The sequence below is a fragment of the Eucyclogobius newberryi genome, unplaced genomic scaffold (genome assembly GCF_026437365.1).
Source record: "Eucyclogobius newberryi isolate DKJ021-1_F unplaced genomic scaffold, fEucNew1.0.hap1 SCAF_15, whole genome shotgun sequence".
Lineage (NCBI taxonomy): Eukaryota > Metazoa > Chordata > Actinopteri > Gobiiformes > Gobiidae > Eucyclogobius > Eucyclogobius newberryi.
In genome coordinates, this window is record NW_027315779.1 from 21514721 (window position 1) to 21542712 (window position 27992).

Genomic DNA, 27992 nt, shown 5'->3' on the forward strand with positions numbered 1-27992 from the left:
AGTGTCAGATGAACTACACTGTTGACTACTTTACCAAGAGAGGGACCGCTCCACATCAATGGTCGTGTTTAGGATCAGAAATGTTCATAAAAGGAAATATTCTCTTGTTGTCTGCCTCTGCATTGTTGGCTTCATCATGTACAGATATCTCAGGTAAGTCAGGTATTATTATTTGTCAATTTGGAAAAGATTGTTGAAAATAATGTGTACAAATAAATTGATGACAAATGCTGACTAGTATATAGGTAATACACCCTAAAGTGTTCTAGTAAATGCAGCATATCATAATGCAATGGATAATATGCCAGGATACATAAGACATGTCCTATAATTGCCCTATTACTATCAAAATAACAGTGTATTCTGCTGCGTAAAAAATAACATTCAAAAAGCACTCTTTAGAATTTACCGAAAGCTTGTCTGCGCTTTTCTGCACACTGCTATCAACTGTGTCATGTGGTCAATTGTAGCACAATGGCCTGTGTGAGGAATCTGTGGGCATGACACAAATAAAGCAACTCACTTCTTCTCAGTGTCAGCGCGTCTACAGGACGACGGAGGATGAGCCGAAGAGTGGGACTGAATGCCAACACATCACAGTTCACTCTGGAGGGAGAGCCTTTCCGCATCATTGGGGGTGCCATACATTATTTCCGCGTTCCATGGGCCTACTGGAGAGACCGACTGCTGAAGATGAAGGCTTGTGGACTCAACACAGTCACCACGTATGAAATCTACAAAGTCATTCATCAGCAGTAAAATCACATAAAACCTAAACCTACATTCAACTTTCTAGATATGTGCCATGGAGTCTGCACCAGCCACAGAAAGAGCTTTTCAATTTTCAAACGCAGCTTGATTTGGAGTAAGTATTACCTTACTGCAGCTATTGGGAATACTATAGGTTTTCTCATAATCACAGCCACACGTCTCCAGGGAGAAAGCCTCAAAATCCCACATGACAACAACAGCATCTTCACAACACTGCCAAAGTTAACCTTCCAAGCATAACAACACAGCAACAGTGAGAACGCTCAACTCACCTGTTCTGGCAAAAGCTGTGGTTTAGCTGTTGTAAAGACATGTGGGTATCATTTGGAAGCTAGATCGGTGTTGAAAACGAGTGTTATCTGATTTATGTTTTGTTTGAATTTCAGAGCATTTTTAAACCTTGCATTCGAACTGGGAATGTGGGTGATTTTGTGTCCAGGCCCCTACATTTCATCTGAACTGGATCTCGGCGGACTTCCGAGGTAATAACACATTCACCTGGGGGTTTGAAAAATGTTATGGTGAAACTGACAATCATTTCAGTTTTCGACTAGTCAGCGATTATTTTCTTTTCTTATTTCCATTGCACTTTTTAATTACATTATCAACCACATAGAGGTTGAAATATTGCGACTGAAGGCTTCTAGATAGAGACTAGTTACAAAGTGTATTATTAATATAAATCAGAAACAGTTTATTCTTTTTTGACATTTTGATTTAATTATGCCACTGTCTTTCTTATAAAAAGGTCTTTTCCTGTTTGTTTTGGACTCTGTATTGTCCAGATAACAATTACAATTATCAAAATAAACTACGACTAGTCACAATTAGTAGAGTAATCATTGCAACCCTAGTAAGAAACTGTTATTATGTTATTATGCGATATTAAACCCAGCGTCATTAGAATATATCTCAAACTATTATTATTGTAGATGTTCTTGTACAGATTGAATTCATTTATTATTTATTATTGTTTATTTTGCCTCAAAGGGACTGAATGTGTTTTACCGTCACTCAGTCGGCCGACCTTTTGTTTGATTCTCTTTCTTTTACAGCTGGCTCCTCAGAGATGACAAGATGAAACTCAGAACAACATATGCAGGTTTTTCTGAGGCTGTCAATGTTTATTTCAACAAGCTTATTCCTAAATTAGTTCCACTCCAGGTAGGTGCTTTGTTAAATTTGCTCGGTATTGTGCAATTTAGTATTTAAACCAGACACATACATAATGTTATCTACTATATGCCACAGAAATGTTTATCACAACAAAAACATTACTCTTTCTGTTAATTTAATTTGCAAACTCACCCAGCAAATAATCAAATCAAATCCAATAATGATGTTTTGTTTTTGTTTTTTTTCATTACAGTTCAAAAAAGGAGGTCCTATCATTGCAGTGCAGGTTGAAAATGCATATGGATCATTCGCCAAAGATGATAGTTATTTAAGTTTTATTAAAGAGGTGACTGCTAACTATCATCAGGTACAATGTTTTATTTTGTTACACAAATAATTATACTATCATTTTGTTTGTGCTTTAAGGCTTTACAAACTAGAGGGATGACTGAGCTTTTGCTTACATCAGACTCTTGTGACACTTTGAAGTCAGGAAGTGTAAATGGAGGTGCAACATTCAGTTATTCTTCATTAAAGGGAACATAATGTGTAATGTCATACGTTTCCACTTTGTTAGTTTATTCAAACATATTCTTATTTACTCATCTATGTAAGTAGATCATGTATTGTCCTGCATTCAAGGCTGTAATGCTCAGAAAATTCCTGTTATCACTGACCCCCTATCCCCACCTAATTGGCTGATTTTGGTGTTGTAGTTGTAAGGACATTAAAGTTACAGAAGCTGAACCAGAGAAACATTCAGGATTTAAATTCCTTACAGGTTTGTGCCACTGTTGATTGTACTTCATATTGTGTGAGCCTTTTGACAAGTCTGAATTATGTTTTTCTGTTTGTTTATCAGCCCAATAGCCCTACGATGATCATGGACTACTGGACTGGCTGGTACGATGCTTGGGGGGAGCTCCACCATATTCTACCACCAGAAGGTAAGACATTTGCAAATCCTTCCAGCTGTTATCATAGTCTTTTTCCAACCTCAGTTTTGTTTAGGAAATACATCATGCAAATAATGCATGATGCAAATTTAGTTAGGCTCAACTTTTCTGTCACCTCTAAACACATCCCTACAGAGGACTACATCACAGCCACTGAAACGGCAATTAGGAACAACAAAATGACTGAATCGGAGGCTGCAGACCTGAGGTTACGAGTCACAGCGACCCTGAAGAGTGCCAAACCACCTCCTTCAAATATCACATCTGAAGAGAGAAAAGCACTTTCAGCACTGGAAAAAGATCATAGCATCAACATCCTCCCAGTAGACAAGGGACGTTGCACTGTGATTCTCAACGCAGCTGATTACGAAGCCAAAGTCCACACCCTCCTCGAGGACACGACCACATACGAGCGCTTGAAAAGAGATCCGACCAGTGGCTACAAGAAGAAAGTGATAGACTGTTTACAAAGTCTGGAAAAAGAGGAAGCGATAGACCGGCCTCTGTATTACAGACTGTATCCTGGTGAAGCCATGCCTTGCATTTATGGCCTTCCAAAAATACACAAAAAGGATGTTCCACTCAGACCCATAGTGTGCAGCACAGATTCCATCACTTACAATGTGGCCAAGCATTTAACAACTATATTGCTCCGCTTGTGGGGAATTCGGAACATCATGTGGAAAACACGCACAACTTTGTGGATAAAGTGAAACATCTCCAACTGGACCCAGATGACCTCATGGTTTCATATGATGTTGTGTCCCTGTTCACCTGCATCCCGACCTCTGATGCAGTAGCAGCAGTGAGGATCAGACTGCAGGAAGACACCACCCTACAGGAAAGGACCAAACTGACACCTGAACACATATGCAAACTGTTGGACATCTGTCTGAACACCACTTACTTTCAATTCCGGGGACAATTTTACAGACAGATTCATGGCTGTGCCATGGGCTCGCCCGTCTCTCCCATAGTGGCCAACCTGTACATGGAGCACTTTGAGAAGAAGGCACTGTCCTCATTTTCAGGCATAGCCCCAAAACTGTGGCTTCGCTATGTCGATGATACTTTTGTAACAATTAAGAAACAAGAGCTGGAAACCTTCTCTGATCACATCAATGCTGTGGACCCACATATCAGGTTTACAAGAGAAGACGCTAAGGAGAATCGCTTGGCCTTTCTTGATTGTTCCACGATCAGAGGAGAGGACGGGAAACTCCAAATAGAAGTATATAGGAAACCTACACACACGGACCAGTATCTGCTCTTTGGTTCCAACCACCCACTACAGCACAAGCTGGGTGTGATCAGAACCTTACAACACAGAGCTCAAGGTGTGCCCACCAGCTCAGAGGGCAAGAAGAAAGAGGAAAAACATGTCCGAAATGCCCTCTCAGCCTGTGGTTACCCCGCTTGGGCTCTCAACAGAGTGAAGAGAACCAAGAAGCAGGACAAAAGGGAAACTGAACAGAGAAGGAAGGGTGTTTCTATCCCTTATGTGTCTGGCCTGTCGGAAAAACTGCAGAGAATTTTTAGACAACACGAAGTCCCTGTTTATTTTAAACCAGGAAACACTTTAAGACAAAAACTGGTTCACCCTAAGGACAAGTTGCCGACTCAAAAACAGAGCAATGTAGTTTATTCGATCCAATGCAGTGAAGAAAGCTGTAAAGAACGGTACATAGGTGAGACAAAACAGCCTCTACACAAGAGGCTTTATCAGCACAGAAGAAATACAAGTTCAGGACCACAGAGTGCCGTGCATCTCCATCTTGAAGCCTCTAATCACTCGTTTGAAGACGGTGAGGTGAAGGTTTTAAGCAGGGAGAAAAGATGGTTTGAAAGAGGAGTCAAGGAAGCTATTTTTGTTAAAAAAGAAAGACCTTCTTTAAACAGAAATGGAGGGCTCAGATTCTATCTTCCTGGTATCTATAATGGGTTACTGAACCCCTGGAAAGGTAGAGGACCAGGACCAGGACATTTAGATGCTAATCAGGGACTCAGGGTGGTTGAGCCAGGGTCTCACAAAGACAAAGATGATTCTAATAGCCCATTAAGATTCTGAATAGGCTAGCTCGGTAGATACAAGGGGGGAGTTTCTGTTGAAACAAACAACTCTTTCTACTTCAGGAAGGCTCCGCCCAATGGGCGGGTCTTACTACAGAACAGTATTAATATCGGAGTTCTCAATCTAAATTCTTTTATTGACAATGACTCTTGGATGAGAGTCGAAACGTCTATTTTTTCAAACTGAGTCCAGATGACTACAACTGAAGCTTTTTCTACTATGGAACACGCCTGGACGAATGAGGGATTACACCGACATAGGCTCAGATTACTAAATGAATATTATTTTATTCCAGAAAAAGAACAGGTAGTAAACAAATAGAGAAAATATATTTATCCTATTTATAGTATTGATACTTTTTACAGATATGGTGTCAACTGTGAGGGAAGTTTTAAGACGGGGAATGTCTGTCAGCTTGTACATGTTCCATGGAGGATCTAGTTTTGGTTTTATGAGTGGAGCACTGGCTGATCCCACTTACAAAGCTCTGGTGCCCAGCTATGGTGAGTTATATTCAAAAGTCTTCTCATAAGAATTAACAATACACACCTAGTAATTTCAGTTTTCTAAAATGTAATGCCCTTTACTCACTGTAGGTGGCGGTGTCTTAATGTCAATGCAATCTTTTTCAGACTATGACGCTCCATTGTCTGAATCTGGGGAGTACACACCAAAGTACCATCTACTGAGAGACTTACTTTCTCGCTATAGCAGTAAGTTAACCACAATGCAAACAGCTTCAATTATTAGTTGTAGTCTTATAATGATGTGACCGTTTGAGCAGATGGTGAGCCCTTCCCAGACATGCCCACCTTACACTACAGAGAGGCATATGAACCTGCCATTATGTACCAGCACCTGTCACTGTGGGATGCTCTCAGCTTTACTCCAGAAGTATGTTGTATATTATAGTATTATAGTATTATAGTTTGTCCGTGCAGTTCTTAATATGAACAATAAAGTGTGGTTTTATTTTGTTTAAAGCCGTTTAAGTCACACAGGCCGGTCAGCATGGAGAATCTCCCTGTCAACAGCAACAATGGACAGTCTTATGGCTACACTTTGTATGAAACCACTATAACCACTGGAGGATTACTGAAGTCTGGAGACAATGTCAGGGACAGGGCACTGGTAAGATATGTTTGTCTTGATCAAAGGAAACTCACTTTGCCAGTTAGATTTATGTAACAAATAAGGTCATTCTGCTTAATTTTAAGTCAGAAAACATGGTCAAAAAGCTCCAACATGTGTTTTTCTCTCTTCTCCTTCTGCCACCATTCATATAGTTAAAAATGTAATTAATTATGTAAAATGAGGTTTGTCAATATAAATGTCTTTTTGCAACTCGTTGGAATTATCTTCAAACTCTAATAAGAGAAAAGAAAGAAAACAATGATGAACTAATTAGCAGTTGTTCAATAGAAAATCATGGACGAGTAGTCAATTATTATTTTGGTATTTTAGTAGAAAACACTCTAAATCTAACACACTTTGGCACACAAATGAGAGGGGGTAACAACAACATTTCCCCTTGTGTGGACATTAAAGGATTATCTTATCTTATCTTAATGGTCACGCAAAAATCTACCAAACTATACATTAGTCAACTTGATATTTAACATTAATGATAACAATTTAGATGGGAAAACAGGAGAAAAGAGTGAGTTTTCTGAAGATTTGGGTGTCAATCATGAGTTCAATCTGTTTTCCTAGTACTTTATGAAGATAAGTTTGTCATCTTAAGTTCGGGAGCAGGACCACACCCCTCTCACGCCCCTTCTGGCGACTACACTATTTAAACATCCAGGTCACACACATCAGCGTTCTGGACTAAGTTATCTCGTAGAGGGGGGGTATCGAGGAGCTCCCAAAACAGCATCCACTTCAGTAGATTTATGTTTTTTGTGTTTCTCGTAAGTCAATAAACATTCTTTGCCGGGGTTGTGGGCCTTGCTAGTGAATCTGTATAAGTTATTATTGCATGACGTCCCGTGCGATTGTCATCTTGTAAGTGAAGTTTGGATCGGATAACGTTTTTGCTAGTTTCAGGTCACTGTCCCATTTAGTCGACTAATCGATCGAGAATTTCTCTAGTCGAATACAGCCCGAGATTCCACTGCATTTATGTACAAATCAAAGTATATATCCTCTTTAACACAATTTGTTTCTTTATTTCAAGATATTTGTGGACAAAATCTACATCGGTCTTTTCAAGCGTCAAAACCTGGAGCTGGCGATTCCTGATGGTCAGGTATGAAATCAAGACAAGCCGTTCGTTATATTCTGTGTTAATTCAGAGGGCGAATTCTGCAAATGTCATAAAAGCCATTGGTCCGTGCAGGGAAAAAGAACTCTGAGTTTATTGGTGGAAAATTGCGGACGTGTTCACCAGGGAAGAGACCTGGACAAACAACATAAAGGTGATGGACAGACAATATTCAGCACATTGTTACTGATATTAAATCACTCTCTGCCCGTAACTGCAAGTCAACATTGATTTGTGTTTCTTCCAGGTCTTGTGGGGGACATTTTATTAAACAATATTCCTTTGAGGGATTTCACAATATACAGCCTGGATATGAAGCCCGGTTTTATTGATAGGTTTGTGCTCTTTATTGCTTTCAGAAGGAGCTAGATTGAATTTATTTATTTGTGATTGTAAATTGCCTGGTTTTAGTCTCCATCAGGCGCCTTGGAAAACTCTGTCCATAAACCCCAGCTTCCCGGGGTTTTTCATGGGGAAGCTCTTTGTGTATGGATATCCATGTGACACTTTTGTCAAATTACCAGTAAGTCAAAACACAGATCCAAAAAAAAGAAACTTACCACTGATTTTAATTTGAAAAGTGCAATTTGACTGGGGTGTTGACAAAAAAAACAAAACAAAAAAACGAATGTTACCATCAACCATTATTGTTTTGTAATTATCAGTATTATATTCAGTAACTTTTACCTAACCTGGTGTGTAGCTATTTGCTTGAAATTAAACAGCCTCAAATCGTGAATACTGAATAGAATATCAGAATATACTGTTCTGTTAAATGTGCCAATAATTTGAATTGTCATGTATTTTTTGGCTATAGCTGAAAAACAGATATTTTAATCACATGAAATAATCTCCTGAAGTAAAAGTATTGAAGTAATCAATAGTACTAGTGAAATAGTAGTGTAAACATTTTTTCACACATATTTTGAAACTTATTTGAAGTCATCATGTTAAAGAATTGCAATGTCAACTAAATCCATAACTTAATTTCCTGGTCATTTTTACATTTTAAGTACAGTACTTTTACTTTTGTACTTTGTTGCTTTAAAAAAATAAAAATAATAATAATTACTTAAAGCGCATCATTGATAAAGATAATAATCAGTAAGACCACTACACTACTTTAATAACTATAATTGTGCATTTTCAGGGCTGGGAAAAGGGTGTGGTCTTCATCAATGGACTGAATCTTGGCCGCTATTGGTCGATTGGTCCTCAGCAGGCTCTCTATCTCCCAGGGCCCTTTCTCAACAGTGGGATCAACCAGGTAACCAAAACATCTATTCTACAGCTATATTGTGTTGAAATATCTAGATTGTTTAAAAAATATCTATTTCAAAGGTGATTGTATTTGAAGAGCAAGAAGGCGACTACAAGGTTCAGTTTGAAGACATGCCTGACCTGGGCATGGCAGCGGACATCCAGTGAACGCCACACCATTAAAAGACAAGCAGCTTTATTCACATTGGAACATTTTATATACACATCTACATACAGTACGTGCATTTACACAGAAATCCCTTCCCTCTTGTCGATCGGTCTCACAGAATGAAGCTTTATAATCAGAAAAACAAGAAATCTGAAAGTCTGATACAAAGATAAAAATACAGAAAGGCTTGTGTGATAAACATTTTTCAATAGCCTAATTCTTATTTAAACATGTATATTTAAAATTACTTTTGAAGATTATGTGTGAATACTTATCAGCAAATATCTTGAATGTGCAATACTGGGAGAGGTCAAGGGGAATTGGAAATAAAATCTTTAAAATCATTCATTAAAAGTGCAAAGCTGTGTAGAAATCTGTCACATTTATATGGTTATTTTTCAAACATATCGGGACAAACATTTGCATCTGTGAGCGCTGCTAGTGTGAGTCATTGAGCGATGACATCATCACTTCCTTAGCAGCCGGCCATGGTGAGAATAACTGCTCTTTGCACAGCTACTATTTGAGAATGACATAGAACTAATCCAGTGTTTTGATGATTTCAAACCTTAAATGAGACGCAATATTCTTAATCAATTTGAATGAGCTTTGAACCTTGTTTCAAGGGTGTTTCCTCATCATTAGATGCTCAGATTACATTTTAATTGATTCATGCATGTTTGAGTAATCCTGTATTGTCCTGCATCAGGTGCTTAAGTGCTCAAAACATTCATGCTTTCACCTACCTTCTATCCCCGCCCACATCCCCGTACTTATTATAATTATTTTTTAAAATGAAGACTCAATCTACAATGTCACATGGCCATTCTTTTCTTGAATAAAAACATGTAAATTACAATCCACTGCTAGTTACGGTGAAATGTCACAATGAAGAGGCGGGGCTTATCAGCTATGAAGAGGCGGGGCTTATCAGCTCTGCAGTTTTGAACAAGAAGTCAAACCAGGAATTACAAAACTTAAAATTATGATCTACTTTTGTTATAGTGCAATGCTAATTACTTGAAAAAAAAGGAACCTTGTTCAGTAAACCGGAACATGTGTGTGATGTTTAAGAGTTAATAAATACTGTAAAGTCCTAAACTGGACGTCCTAACTTCCCCTCTCTGCAGATGAAAACACGGGGCCAGTGCATCACGTGTGTGGCAGCTGCACACGTGAATATGGACGTGTTAGGGTTCTAACGACTGAGCATCTCATTAGCGCAGGCCTTTCAATAGCTTTGTGGTACAGTAGACTGCTTTAGATCCCTCAGTGTGTTGCTCTGACTCACTTGAGACAAGGAGCTCTTTTTCTGTGCGTGCCGCCCTGTGCCGCACCCCGCACGACAAAAGCCCAGTCCAAGATGTGTGCTGGGGGCCCGCCCGGCGCTGTCCACTCTCTCAGAGCGTATTGTTGCTGGCAGCAGTTAAACCTCCTCATGTCCTCAGTCCCAGGACGCAGAGGAGATGTTCACTTGGTTTTTAGCAGCTCCTGTCTGTGTTTTGCTCGTGTTTCGCACCAGAGCAAGTGCTGGGACAAGACTCAGACGTCCACTTGTGGCGCCCACGGCTCTATCTGCAGATGGACAGGTGTCATTCATGGCTTAGCACTTGCAAATACAACACCCGGTGTATTTGTCCCTGTCCATTGCTCTGTGGAACTCGGCCGCTCACTTTGAGGTGTTCTCACTGTAACACAAATAGGGTCAAGATTATTTGGATAATTGGGATGATTCAGGTCATAATATAATCTTGAGTCAAATTTGGAAGCATAAATATTTGTTTTGCCCGTTTTTGAATGCTTAAAACTAATAGAGCATAAACAATCCACAGATAAATGTCATCAAGTGTGAATTCAATTTGTGTCATCCATTTTTAAAATACTTTTATTTTCAATCAGTCAGTGAGTCAGTGTGCTTAAAAAAGTCAACCTAAATGTAATGTAGTGTTTATGGAATATTAACTAAACTTTATCAAAAAGTTAATTTCATAAAACTGGTCACATACAAAATAATCTTTAGTAAAGATGTGGATTAAATATTAGATAATACGAATGAAAGAAAATTAACTATTTAATGGTGTCAATAACTGTGAATAATTGTAAAATTGTGATATACAGTATATTCTTCACACAAATTGGAAAATGAAAATTATACATTGTGACATCCTATTTACAGCTCAGCACCTAAAAAACTGTTGTGCTCTTGTCCTCTTTTAAGGTCAGACCTCTGTGTCATTATGCCTGTATCTTTTTGTTCCATCTTCTTAAATAATGACTTTGAGGCACAGCCGTAATTTGCATTTATGAATCTGCTCTCACCTGTGTCAGATGAAGGATGTCATATCTCCACGTTCACATCAGTAAATCCTTTCTTGCCCTCATTTACCAGCACTGGCTTCTCTGTCCGTGTGTGCCATACTAATATCTGCAGGGACACGTATTCAAGAGAGACAAATAATGTTCAAACTATGCCATATCTACAAGTATAACAAATGTAAAGGGTTTGCATAATGCTTTACCTTCACATGAATAAGTATTGCACTCCCTTACCTTAGTGCAGTTTGCAGCTTTAGGCTCCAGGTCGCCCAAGGTCACCAGCTCCTTTAATAAACTGCTCTCCTGATAGCCGCCCTTCACTCCTCGCAGTTTGAAGTATGCTTGAGGTTTGGACAGAATGAGGCGCAGGTTCACTGCAAAGCCAGCCATGTCGATGGCAAAGGGCCGGTGAGGGTCGAAGACAGTCTTCCAGCCAAACACTTTAGCCAGAGAATTCACTTTAGGGGACTCATAACGAAGACCCCCCACGAAGGCGACAGGCCAGACCGACACCTTCTTAGTGGAGCGCATCTGAGAACACAAGACAACCTTATTTAAACCTATTTAATCAGCCAATTCATGTTTAAAGCAGACATTATGATGTTTTTCATGTACTTAGTATTGAATTATACATGAGCAGATCCTCATTTTACATTTTGTTCATGGATTTAAAACAAATTTGTAATAGCAACAAATATATTGGCTTCCTGTTCTAGACTGCGGAACTGATTTAGTGACATGTCACTGTAACAAGTCATTTACTTTACTACGTGACACTTCAGACTCGTGTCACTGAGTTGCATTATGCCATAGTAAACACAACATACTGTAATATCAAAACAGTTTCACAATTTGTTGTTTTTAATAAGGTAAGAGATCATTTGTCACAAAATAGAGAAAGATCCCACATGCACAACTGCATTTTTATTTTCTTTGCTAATTCAGTCAAGTTTGAAGCCTAAATTGTATCTTCAAATACCATGATGTAAAAAACAAACAAACTGTATTCTAAATACCACCAAAAGAAAGAGTAACTGCACCGTAATACTGTACTGTCTAAATAAGTATTCTGAATATGTATTTTCTGTACATGTATTCAGGGGAAGGTGAACACTCAGGACAATACAGGGTTACTCAAAAATGCATGAATGAATCCAAATACAACAATTAGTGCACTAATGATGAGGAAATCAGTGATGAGAGCTAATTAAAGTGGCATAATAAGTCCCCATTGTCCCCCCATTTCATTAGAGCATAAAACAACAAAAACAAAACGACCAGGTAGAATCCAAGTTAGAATAAGAAAGGGGTGGCATCCAAAGAAAAGAAGGTTAAAGCACATTAAGTCTAATATAAAGTTTTTTTTCAGGGTAGTGTTCTGGATCATAAGTGATATGTATTTAATTTGATACTTTAATGATAACTGATGTATAAAAGCAGCAGGGTGTTGCCATTGTGATGTCTGGCTCTTGTCATAATGTCTAACCTCATCAAAGAGCTCCAGGCTGTACGTGTTGTCATCATCTGCAAAGTAGACTACTCCAGACTGACTGCTGTTGATGTTCAAGGTCTTGCGGAGCCAGCGGAGAGCAAGGTTCCTCTGGATAGTTCCACGGGGAATGCGGGGGTCCCTAGTGTCTCCTCGCAGCTTGTAGTTGCGGGGTGTCTCCACATTCAGATGGGTGTAGTTCAGACCCGTTTCCTGCAGAAAGTGCCCGACCAGTTTAGTCCTCTTTGGGGCGTCCTCCACCAGGATCCAGTGCAGGTTGGGGACATGGAGCAGAGTGTTGGCCAGGCGGGTCAGCTCGGCCTTCTGCACGGGCCGAGTGTAAGTGGGGGTGACCACATGGAGTGTGGGGAGGACGTCAGACCAGGGCGGGGGGCGAGAGTACACATACTCAGTGCGCACCACCTCCACAATGCCCCGGCCCTGAGAGGAGCAGTCCTTATAGATGAAGGAGTTCCTGGAGCGACCACTGAGTCTGTCATCTGTCGGAAGATATTAAAAAAAAATGGTTATATGGATGACATGGTTTACAGTCGACTGTGTGATTCTTCCATGTGACACCTTCAACCTACTAGTACAGCCTTAAAGGAGCTCTATGTAACTTTTATGGTTGGGGAGGGCAGGGAGTCCGCCACCCGATTGTCTCTTTTACAGAGCGTAACAATGGGGCTTTATGGGGGGGAAATTCAGGACATTATGGAAAAAAAATGTCTATCTCAATTTTTGATTTGATTTGAATCTATCTTTTAAAAAGGACAATAAAAATGGCTTTCAGTAATGATTCAGTCTTTTGATCAGTGCCATTTAACACAGAAAACAGCCAAACTCTTCCCAAAAACCACATGCTTTTTACGTAGGACTGGCTGTGGCTCTCCATTAAAAACAGCCATTGTTGACTGAATCTAGATCTAGATTAATATTCAATGAATTGCCCCAGTTTGAAATATTCTGATTATGTGTACTTTTCTCTTTGCCATTAACGTTTAAACTTGATGTGTATCTCTGTATCTCCTTCCACACTGTTTTTAGTGCCTATCCATCCATCACGTTCTATTGAATAATCTATTAAATGCTTTATTTTTGTGTGCACTCCTTGCCAACGGGCTCTTTTTGCTATTGACATAAATATTCGTGCAGAATAAAGCTCAGTTGATTACTCTTGCGAGCTGAGAGCAGTGGAGTGATGGCGTTTTGGTGCCAAACAGTGATGAGAAGTGTCCACGGCAACACAATCAACACAATGGCCACGATGTCGCGTCTCTTCGGCATCTCCAGAGTCAGCGCTCTGTCAGGGCGCTACCTGCAGGGCAAACACAGGTACTGCAGTCAGGAGAGCGCACCCTGGACTGTGCTCTGGATAAATGAAGTTTTTTAATTACATTTATGTTCAAGGTCTAACAAAAGCTTCATAATTCCTCTAAATACTTGAACATCTTGTGACAAAGACTGGGCCTGTGTGTGTGAATGAGGTGCACACGGTGGATTCAGAGGGGCAGCTGTGACCAATCACTTCAGAAAGATCCATTGTGTAATCCCCAAACTTACTCAAACGGCTCAGCTACATGTTGTTTAATGAATGTTCTTGCACTTTCCAATGTTCTGGATCTTATATAGTGTAGTAAAGCAATTGCTTTTTTTGAGTAAAGTGCTGTGTGATTATTTTCTATGCTGCCATAGACAAGTGTGGCATCTTTGACATGATATTTGAAAGCATTTTTGCTGCTTTTGGAGTTATATTTAGAGCAGTGCTGTAGGTTATGAATGATAAAACAGGTCTGACTAATGGGTGTTCTCTGTATTAAAAGTGGATCCAAAGGAGATGTACACTGCAAATTGGCTGACCAGAGCTGAAAGCTCTTGAATTTTGAAGAGGCATTTACTGAAGAAAGAGCTCAAGCTTGACACAGCCACTTTACAACAAAAAATAGGTCACAAAGTGCTTCCAGCTTTTCTCTTGTCTAGTGAAATAGTGTGAAAGGCTATTAAGGGTCAAGCTAGTAACTGTAATCAAGTCCACAAAGATTAAGATATAACATGTTAAAAATGTCATGGAAAATAAGAACAAATTTGTCCCACAATGTCGTAGAGTAAGTGAAAATCCAAATCAATGAATTAGCATGGACCAATAAATATATATGTAAAATAAAAATAGATCAATGCCCCCAAATGTTTGCTCTATATAGTTAAAAAGTGCTTTTGTCCTCACATGAAACCCATTGTCTACCAGACGGTGAGACAAGAATCGAGACATTATGCTACTGGAAATAGAACAAACAACTAAGATAACTTTATCTGGTGTTTTAGCTCTTACCTCTGTTTCTGAGACATGGTCATTCATTCAACGATTCCCACTGCGAGGTCCACGTGGGTCCTGTGGGTAACGTAAGGACATCACAATCTGAATCCTGGCTTGGTCTACACGACCATTGAGATATAACTTCACAGAATAAAACGTCTTGTTTTTTTACCACGTCATTCTTGAGCTAGACACATGCGCTGTGTATTTAGACATAATTAGTCCTTGATTAAAAGCATCAGAGACGGACTGAGATCGAGGGTGGTGGAGGCTAATCAACACACTGGGAAGGGTCTAATAGGGTCATGTCCTACGACTGCTGGAATCAACAATGAGGTGACTTATGGAGCTGATTGTGGCTTTGAAAATGCACTGTTTAGAGTTATAAAGCTAAATAAGATTCTGAGATGCTTCGGCACACCATTTCCACTTTGTATGTGATACTATGCATACTATTACACACACAAAGAACACACTTCAGGCTGTGCTCTCCATAGTGCACTACAGGAACCGTCTTCTGGACAACATTTTGTGCACACTTTTGACAAAACATCATATTTAGAGTGTAGAACGTTGGAGAGTAATCACAATTCATCATCATAACAGTAAATTGGCATAGATGTTTTCATTTCTAGCCTCAATGCTTGGCTATAAAACCTATTTCCGTCTTTTTGTTGGTTGTTTCAAAGACTTTGCTGAACAGTGTAGTCTTTCAACAAAACAAAAGCAAGTGTAACAGAGACAGACAGAGGAGTGTGGAGGAGAGGCTGGACTAATTAATGATGAAAACAAATGCTGGCTGCCTACCTGACAGGAGTATCCAAGCACAATTATCCCCATGTCAATCAAACTGAAGCTTCTAGAAGTGAAGCGAGCGCTCTCATGGTGCAGAGGTGCATCAAGCCTTTCTGCTGAGCGGAGTTGATGGGCAGTTATCGACTGCAGCAGATTATCTTTGAATATAAATACACCCGATAAAGAGAGACACTGTTATATTTATTTGTTGGGGTTGTCTGTTTTCTAACCCTTTGCTAGCTATTTTTACTTTACTTTATTTTATTATTATTATTTAGTTGTATTATTATTTTATTTTATTCTTACCTTTGTCTTTTTTTATTTTATTTATGTATTCATTTATTTTTTTCCTCCATTCCCTATTAAGATATGAGAGGAGTTTTGTTAATAAGAGTTTTTTGTTTTGTTTACAAGAGTTCTTCTATTAAGAGTGTTTTTTTTTTAAACTTCCTATAAGTTATTTGTCCTTTTCTTCTGTATCTACCTGTGTTGTAACAACGACATTTCCCTATGTGTGGACAATAAAGGAATATCTTATCTTATCTTAGTTATGGCTGATTTAAGAACTGCAGAGCTAATTTGAGTAAACTTTGCAATTGTGTTCTGTAGAAACAATGACAAAAATAAGTCAGTTAAATCCCTTTGAGGCAGAACAGTCTTTTTTTTCTTTTTCTTTTTTAACAGAATAACATTTCATTTCTTTTTACACTTCCAATTCCACTGATCATTCCGCCTCTAAAGCTACTACTAATGATGCTTACCAGAGCTTTGTGATCATAAACTGTTACTGCCTCAAAGCACCGCCAATGGAAATCACACAGGAGTTATATTTATGTAGCCTGTCTGCTACAACATCAGGCCAATAATTATGGACCTCTCACTCATGTTTAGGACAAATACGTTTTTTCTAAATACATGTTCTACAGAACCTGAAAAGTTGTTATGCTGCATTTCTTGAGGCCCGTCACATTCATCTATGACAAGCTAATTAGTGTCTGCTGACATAAAGGTTTTATCTGGTGTTTTGTCAGCAAATTCACTTTTGTTGAAGCATTAAATGACTGTCAAAGTGCCAAAAGAACCACCACACACTTTGAAACTCTCAGCAATGTCACCTCAAACAGAGACTAAAGCATTGCCTTACAGACTCACAGATAATGGCTGACAGCTCACAGCTGCACTGGGCCCTCATGGGAATATGAGTGCTATTCTTTCCTTATGTGTATTATAGTCATTTGCAATGTCATAGTTAGTTATGTTAGTTCTATTTTTAAATGGTGTAAATGAGTTGATTTACTTTGATGGTAGTATGTCTTGTGGTTGGGCAATATTGTTCTTTTTTCAACACAAAGTAATAGTATTTCATTGCTGTTACTATGTGGTCTCATATTAGTTCGTTAGTTTGTTTTTTTGTCAATATTTGCTCAAATGAGAATCTAGTTTCTGATGCTAGTTTTAGTATTGATTAGTATCTGATTTTCAATACTTTTGACTACTTAACTTGTAGTGGTCATACAGTAATTCGATGTGCAATGGTATTAGCATTCCTGACTGTCCCCTTGTGATTGTTCCCCATCATTTTTAAAGGTACACTGTGTATTTTGTCTTCTTATTATTATCTTTATTTTGTCTTGTTATTACTTTGCCAAGAATGTTCCCCAGTATGACATTAATCCTATCTCTCTCTGCAGACAAGCAGGTCACTAGTTACGATTGTATGTTCGCCAATATATTTTTAAGCAACAAAGCACCTGTATTTCAATAAATGTGACCTGATTTAATCAGTTATTAGAATCTTTATTTATAAGTTACGCCATGTTACGCCTTTAGGCCTCACATGATGCTTTCATAAATGTTATTTGTATTTTCCCTGAGCAGAACCGTGTCAGGTTCATGTCTGCACACAGGAGGCACTTTGTTTGTCTTTTTGCATGTTTTTTTAATTGTTCTCTATGGACCCCCTTTAAGTTTATAATATTACTTCCTGGTTGGACATGAGCAGCAGATGTGACATAAAGGGTAATTCTACAACTGTTACCGAGCAACGATACTGTAAACAAGGGCCAAAATCCATATAGATTACACAATAGATATGATTTGACAAATAATACCTGATACACGTGTCTCTTATTGATGACATTGGTAAACATGACATAAGTATTCCATTTTAGAACTAAATTATATTGCCTACAATGTTATTTTTCTTCACAAACTGCTATTCGACTCTGGTAAAACTATGATTAATATTTACTACAGGGACTATCCCACCAAACAAAGTAATAATTAGAAAAATATGTCATATGCAGTTTAAACTTTTACACTTTACACTTTTTAGGTGAATACTTAAAGCTGTAAGATAACATGCCTCATAATTACAATGCTGTGTCATGTATGTAAGTGACTAACCCGCTTATGGATATGTCCTTTTTACAGTTATGGAGTCTGGCCAAGCCCACTATAGGTGATTGCTTGCAGTCCATGCTTGTTCGTTCTAAACAAATCCTTGTCTTAACATCCTCAGCGCGCATCCATCCCCGTGCACTGCTGTGCTCCGGTGCGCACTGTAAGAGTTGGAGGATTAGATAGAAAGGTTGAGCGAGGTCTTGAATACATTACAGGTGCTCTGGGGTTTAGAGATAAAACTCTTTCACACTTGACTTCCTCTGCTCCCTGCCTGGCTCTGCCTCACACTTGTAAGTATGAGACTCAATGCTTAGAAATAGGTAACTTCCTCAAGAAAATGTGTGCTTGCATTAATTGTATTTATTTTTGTTATTATTGTAATTCAATTGTACTTGGAATTTGGACATGTAGGCAAAATAAAGGATGAGCTAAACTCTGATGTCCAATTAATGTTACTTCTAAATAATAACCTTCCTTCAAAAATGGCAGGCAAAATCCAGTAGAAACTAATGCCGTGTTGAAAGTAAATATTTGGGCATGTCATCTGATGTAGTAAATAGACAGACGAAGCATGTGCAAGGTCTGATGTCTGAGTGAGTAAAAATAAATCAATACTATAGTAACAAAATAAAGTTTTTGGCAAACTGGGGTAAGAATTATGTTGCAATAAAGCTACTCTACAAAATAATAGTGTAATGTAATAAAGTAAATGTAACACCCACCTCTGTTAAAGAAGATGTCCCAAGGCCACGTTAAAGCAGCGATGACAGATGTACAAATCCATCCTAAACTATACATCTAGGAAGGTTTGATGTAGAATTGGGGTGACAACTGCCCGGCCTCAATCCCCTCCGTGTCCCATGGGTGCTGTCCAATCCCAGAGGAGCAGGGTCGCGTCCCCGGTGCCAGCCCCTGCACAGACAGAGGAGGTCATCGCGCTGAAAGAATGTTGCTTCTCATTGCAAAAACAAAGGCTAGGATTGTCAAAGCTTCTCGTGGCGAGGAGCTGAGGCGGAGGGGCAGCCACAGCCCGGAGCACTTGGGACAATGGAATAAATCGCGTCACACAGGCACTATATTCAGTACAGAAGTATTTTTGTTCATTTTGCAGTCATTTCCAAACATGTGAAAGAAGAGCAGTGTGGAGGGAGCTGCAGGCCATGACAATGTCAAACAGTGGGAAGATATGCAAACGATCTGAAGAAGGGAGAGGCAGATGATTATCCACTGATCTGGGCAAATGGTCTGATAAGAACTGATAGCACATGGTGGGAGTGTGGCACAGCCTTCTTTTGTTGTGTGACAAAATCTGAGTCCGTTTCCAGTCATGCATCTGCATTACAAAAGATGGATGTGTGTGTGTGTGTATGCTACTTTGTTCACTGGTAGAGGGTGTTCTGGGGCAACATTTCAATTATTCAGCAATTATAACCATGATCAAAGACGCCAGCTATAGTTATATGACCCATACAAGAAATGGTGGTTAAGAAAAAGAAAAAGATCAGCCTAATACTTACCAGTGTTAATTTGGTTGTTTATTATGTGATATTTGGTCATGGTAAGTAACATACGTGATACACATGCTGTAAACTCGCCAGATTGCAGCCATGGGCTCATTTCACCCGTGGTCCCACATTCACTGTCACAAACACACTCTCTTTCATACACAGAATACTTGCACACTGGAGGAAAGTACCTTGCCCAGGGACACAACGACTGTCTGCTCTACTGCCCCCCTGAGGCATGTGGTACTAATCAGGCCCTTCACTGCTTCACTACTAAGATCTGATGAGTTCACGCATTGACAAGGCCGCTGGGCAAATCATGAACTAAAACCTGCATGATCTTCGCAACGTGCAACAAAAAACATTTCACACTTAAAACTGAAATCAGGCATTAAAATGTAATGTAAATGGCTGCATTTTAATGTAGCGCTTTTCTACCTTCAAACCGCTTTACATCAAGGAACCACTCACCCATTCACTCACCCTTTTACTCACCCATTCACTCACCCTTTTACTCACCCATTCACTCACCCTTTCACTTACCCAATCACTCACCCATTCACTCACCCATTCATTCACCCAATCACTCACCCTTTCACTCACCCATTCACTCACCCAATCACTCACCCATTCACTCACCCATTCACTCACCCATTCACACACCCATTCATTCACCCAATCACTCACCCTTTCACTCACCCATTCACTCACCCAATCACTCACCCAATCACTCACCCATTCACACACCCTTTCACTCACCCATTCACTCACCCTTTCACTTACCCAATCACTCACCCATTCACTCACCCATTCACTCACCCAATCACTCACCCTTTCACTCACCCATTCACACACCCAATCACTCACCCAATCACTCACCCATTCACACACCCTTTCACTCACCCATTCACTCACCCTTTCACTTACCCAATCACTCACCCATTCACTCACCCATTCACTCATCCAATCACTCACCCACATTCACTCACCCATTCACTCACCCAATCAATCACCCATTCACTCATCCAATCACTCACCCACATTCACTCACCCATTCACTCACCCATTCACTCACCCATTCACTCACCCATTCACCCATTCACTCACCCATTCATTCACCCACTCACTCACCCATTCATTCACCCACTCACTCACCCATTCACTCACCCATTCACTCACCCATTCACTCACCCAATCACACACCCAATCACACACCCATTCACTCATCCAATCACTCACCCACATTCACTCACCCATTCACTCACCCAATCAATCACCCATTCACTCATCCAATCACTCACCCACATTCACTCACCCATTCACTCACCCATTCACTCACCCATTCACCCATTCACTCACCCATTCATTCACCCACTCACTCACCCATTCATTCACCCACTCACTCACCCATTCACTCACCCAATCACTCACCCACTCACTCACCCATTCACCCACCCAATCACTCACCCATTCACTCATCCATTCACTCACCCAATCACACACCCAATCACACACCCAATCACACACCCAATCACACACCCAATCAATCACCCATTCACACACCCATTCACTCACCCATTCACTCACCCATTCACACACCCATTCACACACCCAATCACTCGCCCATTCACTCACCCATTCACTCACCCAATCACTCGCCCATTCGCTCGCCCATTCACACGCCCATTCACTCACCCATTCACTCACCCATTCACTCACCCATTCACCCATTCACTCACCCATTCACTCACCCATTCACTCGCCCATTCACTCACCCATTCACTCACCCATTCACTCGCCCATTCACACACCCAATCACTCGCCCATTCGCTCGCCCATTCACACGCCCATTCACTCGCCCATTCACTCACCCATTCACTCGCCCATTCACTCATCCATTCACTCACCCATTCACTCACCCATTCACTCACCCATTCACTCGCCCATTCACACACCCAATCACTCACCCATTCACACGCCCATTCACTCGCCCATTCACTCACCCATTCACTCGCCCATTCACACACCCAATCACTCACCCATTCACCCATTCACTCACCCATTCACTCACCCATTCACACGCCCATTCACTCGCCCATTCACTCACCCATTCACTCGCCCATTCACACACCCAATCACTCACCCATTCACCCATTCACTCACCCATTCACTCGCCCATTCACTCACCCATTCACTCGCCCATTCACTCATCCATTCACTCACCCATTCACTCATCCATTCACTCACCCATTCACTCGCCCATTCACACACCCAATCACTCACCCATTCACACGCCCATTCACTCACCCATTCACTCGCCCATTCGCACACCCAATCACTCGCCCATTCGCTCGCCCATTCACTCACCCATTCACTCACCCATTCACTCGCCCATTCACACACCCAATCACTCACCCATTCACCCATTCACTCACCCATTCACTCACCCATTCACACGCCCATTCACTCGCCCATTCACTCACCCATTCACTCGCCCATTCACACACCCAATCACTCACCCATTCACCCATTCACTCACCCATTCACTCGCCCATTCAATCACCCATTCACTCGCCCATTCACTCATCCATTCACTCACCCATTCACTCATCTATTCACTCACCCATTCACTCGCCCATTCACACACCCAATCACTCACCCATTCACACGCCCATTCACTCACCCATTCACTCGCCCATTCGCACACCCAATCACTCGCCCATTCGCTCGCCCATTCACTCACCCATTCACTCACCCATTCACCCATTCACTCACCCATTCACTCGCCCATTCAATCACCCATTCACTCGCCCATTCACTCATCCATTCACTCACCCATTCACTCATCCATTCACTCACCCATTCACTCGCCCATTCACACACCCAATCACTCACCCATTCACACGCCCATTCACTCACCCATTCACTCGCCCATTCGCACACCCAATCACTCGCCCATTCGCTCGCCCATTCGCTCGCCCATTCACTCACCCATTCACTCACCCATTCACTCGCCCATTCACACACCCAATCACTCGCCCATTTGCTCGCCCATTCACTCACCCATTCACTCACCCATTCACTCACCCATTCACTCACCCATTCACTCACCCATTCACTCGCCCATTCGCACACCCATTCACTCACCCATTCGCTCGCCCATTCACTCACCCATTCACTCACCCATTCACTCGCCCATTCACACACCCAATCACTCGCCCATTCACTCGCCCATTCACTCACCCATTCAGATTAAATCAGCGGATTAAAGACACAACAAATTCTGACCAATGCAGATGAATACACACGTTTAACCCCTTGCTGACCGAGATGGGACACAAGTCTTCAGTTGAAATAAAGATTCATTGAGTAACTGTATTCTTAAGAAAGTTCACTTGTCTTTTTATGCTTTTTCTCATCTGCCCATCAGAACTGTGTTTGCTCGCAGCAGCTCAAAGACACGATGACAGATGGTTCAGAATGACGCCCTGGTGCCGTTCCAAAGTGTCTCGTTGGAAAATGTGTAGGTGTGCAGTAACATGCAAGTCATTTTCCACATTAATTAATACCTTCTCAAGTCAGTGTGTTTGTGTGGTGAAACGTTCCTCTGTGCGAGCTGGCGGTAATTAGAGATTTATTCTGCAGTGACTGTCTGAGAAATAACACTTGGCTGTCATAGGTGTTTTATTTGTGAAGATAACTACCGCTAATTGTAATGGTATAAAATGTGTAGAGAATAGCAGGGGAATAAAGAAAACATCTAATCAATCAAATATGTTTTTATCACACTGTCAGGCTGAAAGGAGAAGTGTGAGTACTCATTACATTTACTCAGTTATATTTACTCAGTTATATTTACTTACTAAAATTACCTGTGTTGTTTGCACAGCTCCTTCAAATATGAATTATTTTTGTGTGTCTATCCTTTTGAAAGTAACAGATTTTGAGCATTTTTTCAATATCAAGATACATTTTACTCTTACTTGAGTCAATTCTTGGACCACTTTGTACTTTAATTGAGCAAAATCATTTTGAAGTTATGTTACTCCTAATTGAGTGCAATTTCTGACGACTGCGGCGCTGACTACACAATAACTCCCCAAATGACAGATTGTTGACTTGAGTGCGTTCAGTGGTGAAATGTGAAGATGTTTACACGTACACATGGTGTGAAGTGAGTCCAGCTCACGCTCTGATAACAGCACTTCAAACTCCCACATCGGGGGCCGACAGCAACAACCACATGTCAGAATATGGTTTGGGATAAGCTGTTTTGGAGTTGTGTTCAATCCTTATAACCCTGAACATATGCTTAATTATGTTGCACTTTCTATGAGCAATATACACTAAAACTCTAAATACACTAGACTAAAGATGAATTCTAGTTCTCCAGCTGTGGCATGTGTTTCCTGAGTTTTAGTCATATGTTTTATATATATACAAACATATTTTTCTATTGAAATATTGTAGTTGAATAAAGCTTATACTGTTTGTAACTTTAGAATAAGCTACATCAAGTTCACACCATTTTGTGTCGTCTCCTCCATATTACACATGAGGGCTGTAGTGGGGATTTTCTTTTCCAAACTTCTATCTTGTATTTCCCCCAGGGATTTGTTCTTGGTCTTTTTTTCATCAAAATATCTAACCCCTCTCGACCAAATGATCCTAATAAACAGTTTTCATTCTCACCCATCTGCTGACCTGACTGTGATCTCATGTTCACAACCTGTCTCATGTTTGTAACTTTAATGCCATGTTAGAGTGTTTACAAAGGATGCACTCCCTGCCCTCCAACAGAATGATTTGAATTTTATTCTTGTTGACAGAGTAAATAATTATAAGCTAATTTCCTTTGAGGTGACCATTAGTCATAAAAAGACATGTTTTATCTCAGAATCGATTCAGTGATCCTAATCAAAGTATTTAGAACATGGCGTTCTCATGAAAGTTATCGAGTGTTTGGCCAGAGGGACGAGCCACTCAAAACAAGCCATGAAATGAGCTTAATCCAATTACTCTTATGATCAAACCACATACAGTTTCTAACACTACGTGGGGATTTCACATGCCTCAGAGTGACAACAGAGTTCCTGTTGAAATATTGCTTTCATAAAAAGCAACAATAGCTGGAATTTATCCATCTATTTAGTGGGCAAAAATGTGAGTTCTGAAGTCGGTCTAAAACTAATGTAGTATTTTGATGAAAAACTAAAATAAGGTTTAAATGTATATGACAGCACCTCAGTCTGAATACATTTACATGTATTTGAACTTCCCTCCCACAAAGCCACAACATTCAAATAACAATCACAGCTATGCAAGCACCGAAATGTAATCAACAAGTTTCCTTCAACTGATTATAAAGCAACACCTTGTATTCATCTGTAAATGAGCAAAGCACTACATGTGCTATTTGTGCTCCTGAGAACAAACCCCAATGTGAGAGGTTCTGTAAGAAGTGTCAGACTGAATGGAGCACACGGAAAAAAGATATGCAAAGAGGATATTACAGGAGGAGACAGAAATGCAATTACTCAATTTGGGAACTTGGATGTGATGTGAACACAATGCGCTGTGCATAGTGATGATGTGGTATTGCACGGGGAATAGTGCGGCTGCAAGATGAAGCGCAATTGAATCCAAATCACAATTTAGATGGCAATTTAAATGGCAATTAGGAAATTTCAAGGGTTGCAATTTTAGAAGGATCATATAAATAAAAAGAATAATAAAATTTGTATGCACATAAAAATAAATCATATCAGTCTTATTCGGCATAGAAACCCTGTAGACTTATTCTGTTCTAACATGACATGCAGGTCATTCTTGTTCTTTGTCAGTTCATTGTTCAGTCTTTTTTTGTCAATTCTCCTGGATTCGTTTTACTCTGCATTTAGAGCTTTTGTTTTTCATTGTGTTTTTTTTTAAACTAATAATGACAAATAAATAAATCTAACTTCACTAAATTCAATGTCAACTTTGAACAGAATCATATTATTAAAACATAAATCACAATCAGAAACATTGCAAAGAGATCATTCAGCCCAAGCAAATGATAAGGGCCAAAGTGTGGTTAACGCTGTGTGTTAAGTAAGACCTACATATAAATGCACTCTCTCTCCTCTGTCATTCTGCTGTTTCCGATACATATCTCAATCAGTCTTTCATGTGTTTTGGGCAGATTATTCCTTCCTGAATAGAAGGATTTTGTGAAACTATTCAAACAATGTAGTATTTGTACTTTCTTATTTCATAATTACCTTCACCATCTTCATTATTTTGCCATTCAGCGTTGCACCTTCAGCATTATTCAATTATCATGTAGCCTTTTTACAAACAGATAGATGTTGACGAGATAGATTTCAGGTATGATGGTGAAGTGAGTTGTTGCTATCTGACAGAAGCTGCTCTGTCCTCTGTGAGCGAGATGAGAGCGAGTGGACTTCACAGCCTCAGCACACTCTTCCTCACCATCGCTGATACGGCTGCTACACTCGCCCCGTGTATTGATCTGCACATACAGCGTTCCCCCGGCTTCAACTGGGAATGTGTCTGATGTGAACAGCCTTTCAAGTCTGCCAAACCAGCACAAAACATTTACTTCAAAGGCATTTTAAACAAACAGAAAATGGGGCAAGATGAACGATGTTGGATATATTGACTGTACAAAGATGGATGGAAAAGATGGGTAAAGTTGCAAAGTTTGTGATGTAATGTCGTGTAATAAAGCTTGAACTTGTCCCTCAAAGTGCTACTTCAAGTGATATGTGGCTTTCAAAATTATGAACATGGCAATAAGCATAAGATCAGTGATGAAATCAGGCTGCGCTTAACAGCAAAACGTTGTTTTTTTTCGTCTGTTTGCTCTCTCAACATCAGCGCTTTTACGTGGAAACAACAAAATTTCCCAATCTGAACCTAAAGATGTTTTATTATGTTGTTGAATCTTCTTGCATCTAGATTTATATTGAATGTTGTAATTTCAAAGTGCATCTACTACTTTATTTTCTCACTGCAAATGGAAAATAGCAGTGGATAAAACTGGTGCAAATCATCTTTCTTTTAGAGTAATTCGTTTATACATCGTCCCTGACAAACAAAGACTCAACTAAATTAAACTAAAAGCCTCAAATTCTCATTGCATTTTACCCAGAGATATCACTTCTAATGTAGCACCTACACACACTTTAGAAGAGTTTAAAGGATCGCACAAAGATGTATCTAATTCTAATTCTGAGCCTGATTTCTCCAATTCATTCATTATTTCTGAAAAAAATAGGTACAATTTGAATTCACATACATTCAGTTTTTAATCTAATATGTTGAAAAAGGAAGCAAGAAATTTAAACCTGTGTCTATAAATTTTTCCAACGTATATGTCCCGTATAAGAGGTGCAATTTTGGCATTTTCTACACACATTTTAATGAAGATAATCACTGAATGGTGCACAATTAAGAAGACTGATATAATAAATGTATTAGGTTTAGCGCTGAGACAGGGTATGACAAGCGATGTGCAGGAAGTGCAGAGCAGGATGTGATAGAAATTTTCCCCTGGAGCCTAGAAACTGGTGGTGGTAGAAATCAAAATCTGAAGAAAAGAAATGACACTGTGAATGTTGTGAGTGGTGCTGGGCTGGAGGAGGAGTTTAAAACAAATCTGCTGAGTTGTGGAAGGCCGAGTAGGGCCCGACATTTGAATGCAGATTTGAATGCATCTTTTCCTGTTGTGTGAAGCACTTTGAATTACTTGTGTAATTCAAATCGCAGCAGAACAACACGGTGAAGCTAGGATGAGCATCGAGCGTCTACGTCAAGCAGCAGGGGTGGTCTTCCAGGCTTCTCCACACAGTACACAATGAAACTCTTTTATATAAGTAAACAAGACCTAAGAAGTATAAAATTGATGTATCTAAATTTAAAAAAGAAATCATGTTCACCTGCAGTCTCTCGCCTTTAAGATGAAATCAACTTAACATGACTAATTGATTAATCAATCAATCAATCAATCAATTAAAACAGAAGTAAAAACATACAGCTGTAAATCAGGACTGAAAAAAATAAACCACAATTTAGAAATATTATTATTATTTTAAACCTTTTTCCCAACATTTGAAAGCAGCAACTATTGACTTAGCGTTGCAATAACTGACATTGCAGCTTCTTCAATCATTCTCGTTACAAACTATATTAGGGCTAATTCAATGTCCACGGAGTTCCACAATCCATCCAATAAACCAATCATCACTTGCATTTGTCTAACTTTTCTATGGTTCTTTTCTCTTCATTTCCTTTCGCACATCACAAGCAGAAACGACAACTGCAAATATGTTTTTTTTTACCTTAATCACAGATGCGAGCGATCCACTCTTTTGCCTCCTCCTGAAGCGTTCACAACATTCTGGTTTCCACGTTGGAGACTGGAATACGAAGGCTCTAGTCCTGAATGAATGAAAAGATGTGTGGTTAGTGATGCTGAGGCGATGCGCTGCGTTGCTGGTGGACTGTGCGAGCTGTGAGAGAAGAGAGAGGAGATTATTCACCACACTGCCCTCCTC

General features: G+C 39.9%; 2 protein-coding genes across 3 annotated transcripts; one reads left to right on the forward strand and one right to left on the reverse strand.

Annotated features, from left to right (window-relative positions):
- Positions 1 to 51: 51 nt before the first annotated feature.
- Positions 52 to 8653, forward strand: LOC140361105 (beta-galactosidase-1-like protein 2). Of its 2 annotated transcripts, XM_072446727.1 has the most exons (19): positions 52 to 153; positions 534 to 725; positions 797 to 865; positions 1158 to 1253; positions 1827 to 1935; positions 2141 to 2233; positions 2314 to 2395; positions 2604 to 2668; positions 2750 to 2834; positions 5280 to 5417; positions 5547 to 5627; positions 5699 to 5808; positions 5899 to 6045; positions 7094 to 7165; positions 7256 to 7334; positions 7428 to 7515; positions 7592 to 7703; positions 8331 to 8447; positions 8522 to 8653. In XM_072446727.1, exons 1-19 carry the CDS (start codon positions 59 to 61, stop codon positions 8606 to 8608), a joined length of 1917 nt encoding a protein of 638 aa, XP_072302828.1. In that variant the 5' UTR covers positions 52 to 58; the 3' UTR covers positions 8609 to 8653. The 2 variants fall into 2 exon arrangements, with proteins under 2 accessions (XP_072302828.1, XP_072302829.1); XM_072446728.1 differs by lacking the exon at positions 2141 to 2233.
- Positions 8559 to 27948, reverse strand: b3gat1b (beta-1,3-glucuronyltransferase 1 (glucuronosyltransferase P) b). The gene is made up of 8 exons (XM_072446729.1): positions 27777 to 27948; positions 18649 to 18838; positions 14744 to 14803; positions 13590 to 13732; positions 12412 to 12914; positions 11160 to 11456; positions 10929 to 11034; positions 8559 to 10297 (listed from the first exon to the last, which is right to left on the reverse strand). The coding sequence occupies exons 4-7, from the start codon at positions 13699 to 13701 to the stop codon at positions 10948 to 10950; spliced, it is 999 nt and encodes a 332-aa protein (XP_072302830.1). The 5' UTR covers positions 13702 to 13732; positions 14744 to 14803; positions 18649 to 18838; positions 27777 to 27948; the 3' UTR covers positions 8559 to 10297; positions 10929 to 10947.
- Positions 27949 to 27992: the final 44 nt, after the last annotated feature.

Excerpts from the sequence above, each read along its gene's own strand:
- b3gat1b (XM_072446729.1), bottom strand. The coding sequence starts at position 13,701 with ATGCCGAAGAGACGCGACATCGTGGCCATTGTGTTGATTGTGTTGCCG. Across the intron at positions 12,915-13,589 it reads ACTGCTCTCAGCTCGCAAGA|ATGACAGACTCAGTGGTCGC; the intron begins GTAATCAACTGA and ends ATCTTCCGACAG. Across the intron at positions 11,035-11,159 it reads AAGCTGCAAACTGCACTAAG|ATATTAGTATGGCACACACG; the intron begins GTAAGGGAGTGC and ends GTGTCCCTGCAG.
- LOC140361105 (XM_072446727.1), top strand. The coding sequence starts at position 59 with ATGGTCGTGTTTAGGATCAGAAATGTTCATAAAAGGAAATATTCTCTT. Across the intron at positions 2,234-2,313 it reads ATTTAAGTTTTATTAAAGAG|GCTTTACAAACTAGAGGGAT; the intron begins GTGACTGCTAAC and ends TTGTGCTTTAAG. Across the intron at positions 5,809-5,898 it reads CTCTCAGCTTTACTCCAGAA|CCGTTTAAGTCACACAGGCC; the intron begins GTATGTTGTATA and ends TTTTGTTTAAAG.